We start from the raw sequence: 12162 nt of genomic DNA on the forward strand, positions 1-12162 counted from the left end.
GTGCGGCAGGGTAGCCTAGTGGTTAGAGCGTTGGACTAGTAACCGAAAGGTTGCAAGTTCGAATCCCCGAGCTGACAAGGTACAAATCTGTCGTTCTGCCCCTGAACAGGCAGTTAACCCACTGTTCCTAGGCAGTCATTGAAAATAAGAATTTGTTCTTAACTGACTTGCCTAGTAAAATAAAGGTAAACATTTTTTTTAAATTGTGTGACCAACATATGCATATCTGTATTCCCAGTCGTGAAATCCATAGATTAGGGCCTAATGAATTTATTTAAATTCACTGATTTCCTAATATGAACTGTAACTCAGTAAAATTGTTTCATGTTGTGTTTATATTTTTGTTCAGTATAAAAAAGGACCCAATGTACTTGACATTTCACAATGGGAAGAGAGTGGACTTCAGCTGTTGCAAATGAATGCGTAACAGCAGATAAACAAAATCTGCTTGATAATCCCATTTAGATCAGCTTGTGAAAAACCGTTTTGAGAAGACAGCTAAAACACAGTCTCATGTTTTGAATTACAGCAATGGTTCCTGCCTTATGCTTTCTGTCTAGGACCCTCTTCCCTGGTCTTTGGTAACTACTGTACATGCTAGTGTTTTGTTCAACCAAATCCTGACCTCTGACCTGTCATGTCATGTCATTACCCTGAGTGCTGAACCTAATCCTATGACACTTGAACATATGATGAGACCCTAGGGCTTAGGCACTAACCTTTTAGTGGGTGTGGCCGTGGTGGAGTTTCCTGCAGTTTGATTGGATATCAGTGCGGTCACCAGGGATATGGAGGCATGTTCTTCATGATCAATCTTACACTGCTTGTAGATCGTCTGAAAGGTCCAAACAAACACAGACAAAGGAAGATAAAGGCCCTAAAAATTGTTAAAGACTCCAGCCACCAAAGTCATAGACTGTTCTCTCTGCTACCGCATAGAAAGCGGTACAGATGCATCATGTCTGGAACCAACAGGAACCTGAACAGCTTCTATCCCCAATCCATAAAACTGCTAAATGGTTTAGTTAAATAGTAAATAAAATAGCTACCCATACTATCTGCATTAACCCTTTTTGCACAAACTTTGACTCATCACATACGCTGCTGTTAGTCACTTTATTCCTAGTTATATGTACCAATCTACCTCAATTACTTCGTACCCCTGCACATTGACTTGGTACTAGTACCTTGTGTATATAAAGCCAAGTTATCATTACTGATTGTGTTTCTATTATTTCTTTATCTTCTTTCTCTTTGCATTGTTGGGAAGGGGCCCGTAAATAAGCATTTCACCGTTAGTCCACACCTGTTATTTACAAAGCATGTGACAAATAAAATTATATTTGATATCAGTAAGGTCTGCAAACACACAGACACACCAAGTTACTGGTCACCATTTTCATCCAAGTTAGGTGTTTCTTGAAAAAGGGAATGGATAAGATGGGGTTTTGGTGGTGAATGAGGGCAATAGTACTAACCGTGCTGATGTCCAGAGGAAGAATGAAGACGATGAGGAAACACAGGTACCAGGCCAGTAAGGTGCCAAACAGCACCATCCTCTGCTGCTTACGGAAGTCTGCATAGCGATGCAGCAGGAACAGAGCCAGGAAGAACACCACCACTATCTCAATGCCCAGCGCAGCCCCACTCATCCTGACTGCCTCTCTTATTGCTCTCGAAACCAGCAGCAGTTACTGAAAAGAGAAATCCTTCAAATAAATCCCAAGACTATTCAATAGATGGGTGAAAAAGAAAAATTCACATCACAAAGTAATATTGCATGGTCTAAACAAATGTGTATGTACTCCTAAGAGAGACAACAAGTAGCTCTTCTTTTGAAAGTTTCAGGCAGAGCATAATTCTCACACTCCCCTCCCCCTCTGTCAATTACTTGAGAAAATAATGAACCCATTTTCATTGGCTTCCAAAGACATGAGTAGTCTCCTACAAAAGACCTATTGGTCTGTGAGTCTGAAAGGGTCTTTTGTTTCCCTCCTTTAGAGCATGATTAAATGAGAATGGGAACGTTCTGCTCTACATAAAACAAACGTTTACAATAACAAACCAAAAATGGCATGAATGAATATGATTGTGGTAAAACAATGTCATAATATAAGCCATTGCAGGGCCAGCTAATTGGCATTAGCTAGCCCCCCCCACAAGGACCTCAACATGACAGCAGGACATATGCCCAGGCAGTGAGCAGCGCAACAGGCCCAACCTGCACTAATACACCCACCCAAACCCCATCCTGCGACCTAAGAGGTATGTATCAGATGCTCAACATGCTCTGCTCACACCTACTGCGATGGTCCGGGCCTAAACCACACTAGACAGTATGGAACACAAAGCTTTTACTATCTCATCCTGGAAGAAAACCAGCCCAGTCACAGACCAGGATGCCTTGCTCCCAGGCAGACTAAATAACTTTTTTGCCCGCTTTGAGGACAAATACAGTGCCACTGACACGGCCCGCAACCAAAACATGCGGACTCTCCTTCACTGTAGCCGAGGTGAGTAAAACATTTAAACGTGTTAACCCTCGCAAGACTGCAGGCCCAGACGGCATCCCCAGCCGCACCCTCAGAGCATGCGCAGACCAGCTGGCTGGTGTGTTTACGGACATATTCAATCAATCCCTATCCCAGTCTGCTGTTCCCACATGCTTCAAGAGGGCCACCATTGTTCCTGTTCCCAAGAAAGCTAAGGTAACTGAGCTAAACGACTACCGCCCCGTAGCACTCACTTCCGTCATCATGAAGTGCTTTGAGAGTATAGTCATGGACCATATCACCTCCACCCTACCTGACACCCTAGACCCACTCCAATTTGCTTACCGCCCAAATAGGTCCACAGACGATGCAATCTCAACCACACTGCCCTAACCCATCTGGACAAGAGGAATACCTATGTGAGAATGCTGTTCATCGACTACAGCTCAGCATTTAACACCATAGTACCCTCCAAACTTGTCATCAAGCTCGAGACCCTGGGTCTCGACCCCACCCTGTGCAACTTGATACTGGAGTTCCTGACGGGCCGCCCCCAGGTGGTGAGGGTAGGTAACAACATCTCCACCCCGCTGATCCTCAACACTGTGGCCCCACAAGGGTGCATTCTGAGCCCTCTCCTGTACTCCCTGTTCACCCATGACTGCGTGGCCACGCACGCCTCCAACTGAATCATCAAGTTTGCGGACGACACAACAGTGGTAGGCTTGATTACCAACAACGACCAGCCACTTTAATAATGGGAATTGATGGGAATTGATGTAAAATATATCACTAGCCACTTTAAACAATGCTACTTAATATGTTTACATACCCTACATTATTTATCTCATATGTATACGTATATACTGTACTCTATATCATCTACTGCATCTTTATGTAATACATGTATCACTAGCCACTTTAAACTATGCCACTTTGTTTACATACTCATCTCATATGTATATACTGTACTCGATACCATCGACTGCATCTGGCCTATGCCGCTCTGTACCATCACTCATTCATATATCTTTATGTAAATATTCTTTATCCCTTTACACTTGTGTGTATAAGGTAGTCTTGGAATTGTTAGCTGCATTACTCGTTGGTTATTACTGCATTGTCGGAACTAGAAGCACAAGCATTTCACTACACTCGCATTAACATCTGCTAACCATGTGTATGTGACAAATAAAATTTGATTTGAATATACAAGATCTAAGGTCATCTGCCTTTGGCCAAAAGAGCAGGAACCCAGACTTCAAAGAAATTGGAAATACAGAGATGTTCATCCTACAAGAAACATGGTATAAAGGAGACAGGGCAACCAGTTGGTCTCTAGGTTAGAGAGATCTTGTAGTCACGTCCACCAAACTACCAGGTGTGAAACAGAGAAGAGACTCAGGGGGTATGCTAATTTGGTATAGAGCAGACCTAACCCACACTATTAAATTAATCAAACAGGAACATTTTATATCTGGCTAGAAATTAATAAGGAAATTATCTCAACAGAGATAAATGTCCTCATGTGTGCTACCTATAACGATGACAGCTTCTCCATCCTAGAGGGGGAAATCAACAATTTCCAGGCTCGGGACATGTACTAGACTGTGGCGACCTAAATTCCAGAACCCGACACCCTCAGCACACAGGGGGACAAACACCTACCTGGAGGTGACAGCAATCCCTCCCCCTTATGCCCCCCTAGAAAGAACTACGACAACATAACCAACAAAAACTGGTCACAACTCCTGCAGCTCTGTCAGACGCTGGGTATGTACATAGTCAATGGTAGGCTTCGAGGGGACTCCTATGGTAGGTACACCTATAGCTCATCTCTTGGCAGTAGTACTACTTTCACAGAGCTTTCACAGACAGTCCACTGACACCCCTAATAGATCACAGAAAAAGCACACTATTTGAACAGAGCTTTGCTCAATCATGAGTCATCAAAGCCAAAGGAACTTAAAAATATTAAGAAATGCTATAGATGGTAGGAAAACAGTGGGGAAATATGCCAAAAACCAATAAGGTAACCACAAATTCAAACCCTTGACAAATGGTTTGATGAAGTATGCAAAAACCAAAGTAAGAAATTAAGAAACCTATCTAACCAAAAACATAGACTAGTGATGCACCGATATTCAATATTTTCCTTGCCAAAAAACCCGATACCCGATATTTAAAATTTTAGCAGCCTTAAGCATTCTAGTCCAGTTAAATAGTTAACATACACACAAATGGACGCAGCGGTCTAAGGCACTGCATCTCAGTGCAAGAGGCGTCACTACAGTCCCTGGTTCGAATCCAGGCTGTATCAAATCCGGCCGTGATTGGGAGTCCAATAGGGCAGCGCACAATTGGCCCAGCATCATCCGGGTTTGGCCGGTGTAGGCCGTCATTGTAAATAAGAATTTGTTCTTTACTGACTTTCGTAGTTAAATAAAGGTTACACACACAACCACACTGACCAAAAAGTTATTTTGTTGGCACCTATTTCTTTCACTTACTTTCTGTGCTGTGTGTTTCGATGTTAAATTTGTTCAGTCGTTTCATTCTCAACCATTTCTATGGAACGCCGTTTGGGTCTTTGTGTGTCAAAAAATATACTATTTAACACTATTTGACGTGTCAAATAAGTTTGTTGACCAATCAGGACCTGAATATGACTGCTCGTCACAATAATTTAACGGGTTCATAAATTTTTTACATAGTTATTACACTATCACTCATATTTCATGTCACAAAGATTCATTGATAAGTATGCTATGATGCTGGTAAAGTTGTCTCACGCACTTAGTGCTGGTCATTAAAAAAAAAGCTAGTTCATGGATGCAAACAATGTTCTTCCCCAAAAACATAGCAAATCAACAATTTGTTTCAGTGGCTTTTGTTAGCTAGCTAACAATAGAGCTAGGTGTCATCATCTAAAATACCCCTAATTTATAAGACAGTTCTTATTTGACTAATGGTGGTCGGACACATCTATGTGAAGCTAGCCACAATTAGTATAAACCACAATAGTGGACTTTGCAGTTAGCCTTCAAAATAAAATTTTGGCATAATTCTGCTATTTATATTAATTTGCATTACTGTCAATGACAAACGTGTATTTTGAAGGCAAACCACAATTTCCACTATTGTGCATAATCCTTATTGTGGCTAGCTTCACAACACATAACCATGTCCGGTCGAGCCTCACTAGCTAGCTGCCTGCTTATAACGTTAGCTTTGGGCAACAGGGTTGGCTAGCTATGTATTTTCATGAACTGAAGTTCAATTTCAATAGCCGAACAACAAGTGGCAACCTAGCTAATACTTACTCAGATTCCTGTTTTTGTTTTGTTTTTGTTTTTTGAATTTTACCCCCTTTTTCATGGTATCCCATTGTTAGTAGCTACTATCCTGTCTCATCTCTACAACTCCCGTATGGGCTCGGGAGAGACGAAGGTTGAAAGTCATGCGTCCGATACACAACCCAACCAAGCCGCACTGCTTCTTAACACAGCGCGCATCCAACCAGGAAGCCAGCCGCACCAATGTGTCAGAGGAAACACCGTGCACCTGGCAACCTTGGTTAGCGTGCACTGTGCCCGGCCCGCCACATGAGTCGCTGGTGCGCAATGAGACAAGGATATCCCTACCGGCCAAACCCTCCCTAACCCGGAAGACGCTATGCCAATTGTACGTCGCCCCACGGACCTCCCGGTCGCTTGTGATACTGCGCCACCCGGGAGGCCCAAGGATTCCTAAATCATTGCTAAGAATAATGAAAATGACTGCAGGTTCTACTGGTCATTGTTTTCAGGCTAGTTGTAGTGGTGCAAGCTAGGTACCAAGCTAAAGCTAGCTACCCCAGAAGTTGTTGTCGAACAAATTATGGTTTTATTAACGCGGTATTGTAAATGCATCATTCCTGGCCGGTGTTTGCTTGTTTGTACAGCTTTGACAGTGCTACTGTATCTTTTTTGACACGCAAAGACCCAAACCGCATTCCATAGTATGCATGTTGTGAAGCTAATAGCAGTGACCCTGTTACTGTGTAACTCCGGTAGGGCAACATCTGAAAAATAGCGCACTTGGTAGTGTGTACCGGTGTGCGACCAGTCGGCGAAAGCTAACATCACCCATGACAGAGAATGGTTGATTGTCAAGGGCAATGAATTCCATTATCTTGGCTTCAATGGATTTTGCCTTTGAGTTGTCTCGTTGAAATGTTGTTACTCTTTCAAATGACTGATCGATCCACACTGCAGACATTGTGGGCTAGTTTAGGAATGCGGTGTTGCACGTATAGCGCAAAATTTTACGTGGTGTCATTACGTCATGTACCTACGCTATATAAGTATGCACGTCAGCTTTGACATCGGTTTTGCACGTCAGGGCGTTAAACTAGACATCGGCCAATACCGATGTTAGCATTTTTAGCAAATTTTCGGCCGATTCCGACATGTTCACCGATATATCGGGCATCCCTAATAGAGACCCAGAAAATCTATGGCAAATCACTAAAACAAAAAGGAAAAGCATGTCAGAAATCATCTCAATGTAATTGAAGAATATAACCACTTGGAAAATACTAAACAAACAACACGAAGAGTTATCTATCCAAAACGGAGATGTATGGATAAACCACTTCTCCAATCTTTTTGGCTCTATAACAAACAAAGAACAAAAACATATGTATGATCAAATACAAATCTTAGAATCAACTATTAAAGACTACCAGAACCCACTGGATTCTCCAATTACATTGAAAGAACTACTCGACAAAATACAAACCTTCCAACCCCAAAAGACCTGTGGGGTTGATGGTATCCTAAATGAAATGATAAAATATACAGACCACAAATGCCAATTGGCTATACTTAAACTCTTTAACATCATCCTCAGCTGTCACCCCAATATTTGGAACCAAGGACTGATCTCCCCAATCCACAAAAGTGGAGACAAATTTGACCCCAATAACTACCTGGGGATATGTATCAAAAGCAACCTTGGGAAAATCCTCTACATTATCATTAACATCAGCCCCATACATTTCCTCAGTGAAAACAACATACTGAGCAAATGTCAAATTGGCTTTTTAACCAATTACAGTAGGGCCGAGCACGTATTCACGTCACCCATGCTTTGTTGATTTCAAAAAAGCTTTCAACTCAATTTGGCATGAGGGTCTGCTATACAAATTGACAGAAAGTAGTGTTTGGGGGGGAAAACATCATAAAATCCATGTATACAAACAACAAGTGTACGGTTAAAACTGGCAAAAAAACAGACGCTTTCACACTTGTTAAACAATAAAAATGAATCTAATTTCACAGGCTAATGCTTCATTTGCCTTGGAGGTTTTTACCGCGTTTGGGGCCCCGTTGAAATAATACTTAATAGCAGCAAACGACCTATCAGAAATGCTAGCTAGCAAACATAAGCGAACCACGACTCGCGCACAAGCTATATTCACCACGTACACCCTAATTGACAAAAACTAAAACAGCTAAAAATGGTTAAAAAAACACACATTTATTTCCAGTGGACCAGGGGGGGTGAAACAGGGAATACAAATTCCATCTAGACACCGTTGCCCTATCGTACACAAGTTAAGACTCTGCATGCAGAATTTTGCAAAAAATATCCTCAGTGTACAACGTAAAACACCAAATAATGCATGCAGAGCAGAATTAAGCAGATACCTGCTTATGAACTAAATCCAGAAAAGAGCAGTTAAACTCTACAACCACCTAAAAGGAAGCAGTTCCCAAACATTCCATAACAAAGCAAGAGCTGGCTCTCAAGAGAAGACAGGCTATGTACACACTGCACCCAAAAAGAGGTGGAAACTGAGCTGCACTTCCTAACCTCCAGCCAAATGTATGACCATAGAGACAGATTTCACAGAGCCACAAAGAAATAGAAAACATTTCCAATTTTGATCAACTCCCATATCCACAGTGTGCAATAACAGCAGCCAGATTTGTGACCTGTTGCTACAAGAAAAAGGGCAAACAGTGAAGAACAAAACACCATTGTAAATACAACCTATATTTTCCCTATGTACTTTAACTAATTGCACATCATTACAACACTGTATATAGACAATTACATTTGAACTGTCTTTATTATTTTGGAACTTTTGTTTGTGTAATGTTTACTGCAAATTCTTAGTTTTTCTTACATTTGTTTATCTATTTCACTTGCTTTGGCAATGTAAACATATGTTTCCCATGCCAATAAAGCACCTTAATTTTAAACTGAATTGAAATTGAGAGAGATATCACCAGTGTAGGGTCATTACAGTAACTAAAGAAATGTAAACCCATGTAAGAATTCACTCAAGTTAATTGAGCAAAGACAGCGCCACCTTCCTTGCTACGGTAACTCACACAACGTATTTAGCTGGTATGGTAGTTTAATCAATAACAAACAAGCAAAGACGCTTTCACACTTGTTAAACAACAAAAAATAATCTCATTTCACAGGCTAATGCTTCATTTGCCTTGCCCTTGGATGTTTTACCGCGTTTGGGGCCCCGTCGAAATAATACTTAATAGCAACAAACGACCTATGAGAAATGTTCGCTAACATAAGCGACTCGCGCACACGCAGTGTTGCTGGTACGCTTAAGTTGCTGGTACGCTTAATTATCTCACCATTCGACTGTTAAGGATCCAGCCAAAATCACAGTACCAGTTATGATATTGTAAAATACAGCTACCGTGTACCATGGAAGAATTAGCGTCACGTCCTTGGTTCTTCCTGGTTTGCGTAATGGCAGCTGGGGATGATGGGTAGTGTATGCGTTTCTAAAAGGTTAGTGCTAGCCAGAATCCTTGATCCTTTCCTAGCCTGCTACCTTGGCCCTTTATCGATAAGACAGGCTTACCTACTGCGTGCTCTCTCGCCTCCTTTTGATTTTGGTCAAAGTTGATCGAGGAGAGTGAACGTGAATGCGCTTGCATGAAATGAGATGGTCCTTAGGCAAAATTATGTTTACAGGGGTGGATCCCATATTGTGATCAAAACTAATGAAATTAGTTGTGCAAGACATTTTATAGATAAAACAATATGGGTTTGGCAGATTTCCAAATTCTTCCGTTGGAAGATATACATTAACTACTTAAGTATTTTACTTTACTATTTCGGACAACTTTTACTTCACTACATTCCTGAAGAAAATAATTTACTTTTCACTCCATATATTTCCCCTGACACCCAAAAGTACTCGTCCAATTCACGCAATTGTCAAGAGAACATCCCTGGTCATCCCAACTGCCTCTTGTCTGGCGGACTCACTAAACACAAATGCTTTGTTTGTAAATTAATGTCTGAGAGTTGTAGTGTGCTCCTGGCTACCTGTCTGGTTTGCATAATATGAGGAATTTGAAATAATTCATACATTTACTTTTGATACTTAAGTATATTTTAGCAATTCCATTGACTTTTGATACTTAAGTATATTGAAAACCAAATACATTTAGACTTTTACTCAAGTACTAATTTACTGGGTGATTTTCACTTTTACTTGAGTCATTTTCTATTAAGGTGTCTTTACTTTTACTCAAGTATAACATTTGAGAACTTTTTCCACCACTGCCTATGTGACTACTAACGAATTGACACAATCCTCGACCACTCAACCTTTCCAAGTTACGGAGGAGAGTGGATGGAGGATGGTCTTTTTTCCAAATGAGAAAACCCCCTTGCTCCAGCCAAACGCCACGCCCACAGACATTCATTTATTCTCCACAATGAGTCTGGATCTGAGTATCTCCCTGACACTTCACCGAATGCCAACACATTTGAGGCTGTATGATTGGTAAGAAACCGATGAGTCGGGCTAGGGCCAGAACAGGGTAAAGCAGTAGTTTGAAAATGTGTCATTGGTGTGATAATCAGATTGGTTAGAGACAATTGTTTTGTACAATGCCCCTCGTCACCACAGACGACTTCAATGATGGCAGTCTCAGACTAAAGTATACTGAACAAAAATATAAACACAACATGCAACAATTTTAAGGATTTTGCTGAGTTACTGTTCATATAAGGAAATCAGTGAATTGAAATAAATTCATTATGCCCCATCTATGGATTTCACATGCCTGGACAGGGGCGCAGCCATGGGTGGGCCTGGGAGGGCATAGGTCCACCCACTTGTGAGCCAGGCCCAGCCAATCAGAATGAGTTTTTCTCCACAAAGGGGATTTACTACAGACAGAAATACTCCTCTGCACCCCCCTCTGACGATCCCGCAGGTGAAGAAGCCGGATGTGGAGGTCCTGGGCTGGCGTGGTTACACATGGTCTGCGGTTGTGAAGCCGGTTGGACGTACTGCCAAATTCTCTATAACAGCATTGGAGGTGCCTTAAGGTAGAGAAATTAACATTACATTCTCTGGCAACTGCTCTGGTGAACATTCCTGCAGTCAGCATGCCAATTGCACACTCCCTCAAAACTTAAGACATCTGTGGCATTGTGTTGTGTGACAAGGAAAGTTTCTGGGATCTTTTTTTCAACTCATAAAACATGGGACCAACACTTTACATGTTTCATTTATATTTTTGTTCAGTGTATTAAGCGAACAACAGAGCAGTGGAAGGACAACCCGTGAACTGGGGATGTTACGTGTTGTCTTACCCAGCCTCCCTTGCAGGATCACCATCACTCTGTATTTAGGGGAAACTGATGAGTCACAAGTTGGACTTGGGAGTCAGTGGAACCCACTGGTGAAACAGAGAAGCCACTCTCTGTACTAGTGAGTTTTGGTGCAGAGTTTATACATGATGAAGTCAAGTTATGATGTGTCCGTTTTTGTCCCGAATCCCGAATTACAGTTTTTTAGGTGTTGTCATGACGTTGGCCTCTCTACCCTACTGATGTTACATTTGCAAACCCTTTGGTTAACATAGAGATTCTGGGAACATCAGAACGTGGGGGGAAAGGAACTATATTCTGGTAATCCGACCAATTGAACATATGCAGTGGTACTTAATGGATATGATGTCAGTTCGGTTGTCATCTGAGACATTCTCATCAATGATAAGATGACATAAACTCTACAGTGTAAAGTCTACACATCAGAGTTATCGGATTCACATGGAATTGTTGTTCAATTTAAATGTTTGAACATGAAATTATTCCTGATGGGATGAAATGTGATTTTAGCTTCTAAAATGTGAGATTTGGGTTTTCATAAGGTAGGGCTCTGCTCAATCAGTGGCCCGCCCCTGTGAAGGGACATGGGCTATAAAACTTTTCAAACACGCCCTCCTCTCCCTTCCTATATAAAGCCTTGACGACAATATAACCTCCTGTTCCGAGGATGTGAGGACGACGGTCCGATGTCAGAATGGTTCAGATAATAACTACAGAACGATGCCAACATCAGCGTGAGCTTTGGTTGCGAATGGTATGAACTTTGAACTCTTATTCAGTACAGAAGTGATACCTCCTAGCCGTTGAGTTAGCAACAGCAGCTGCAAACGGAGGTTAGGAAGGAACAGACAGAGTATCCTATCCACCACACAACGACGTTACCACAACGTATCCAATTTACCTGCAGAGACATTCTTCAAAGGACTCGGTTGGGCAACACGGCCTTCCATCTACCACCAACCTACTGAAGCGCAGCTCGGAGTAAATATTTATTGCATTTTCCTTTTCCAAATGGGTG

General features: G+C 41.7%; 1 protein-coding gene across 2 annotated transcripts in view; it reads right to left on the bottom strand.

The window, feature by feature from the left end:
* Positions 1-9314, bottom strand: part of LOC115105873 (G-protein coupled receptor-associated protein LMBRD2B) — a 28204-nt gene extending 18890 nt beyond the window's left edge. The window contains exons 1-3 of one of the 2 annotated variants that reach the window (XM_029628331.2): positions 9215-9314; positions 1479-1694; positions 720-835 (exon numbers count right to left, since the gene is read on the bottom strand). In XM_029628331.2, the coding sequence (XP_029484191.1) occupies positions 720-835; positions 1479-1652 (290 nt within the window). In that variant the 5' untranslated portion in view covers positions 1653-1694; positions 9215-9314. Of the gene's footprint in view, positions 1-719; positions 836-1478; positions 1695-9142 lie in introns of both variants that reach the window. The other variant, XM_029628330.2, reaches the window with a different exon arrangement.
* Between the last annotated feature and the right edge of the window lie 2848 nt (positions 9315-12162).

The sequence above is a fragment of the Oncorhynchus nerka genome, linkage group LG22 (genome assembly GCF_034236695.1).
Source record: "Oncorhynchus nerka isolate Pitt River linkage group LG22, Oner_Uvic_2.0, whole genome shotgun sequence".
Lineage (NCBI taxonomy): Eukaryota > Metazoa > Chordata > Actinopteri > Salmoniformes > Salmonidae > Oncorhynchus > Oncorhynchus nerka.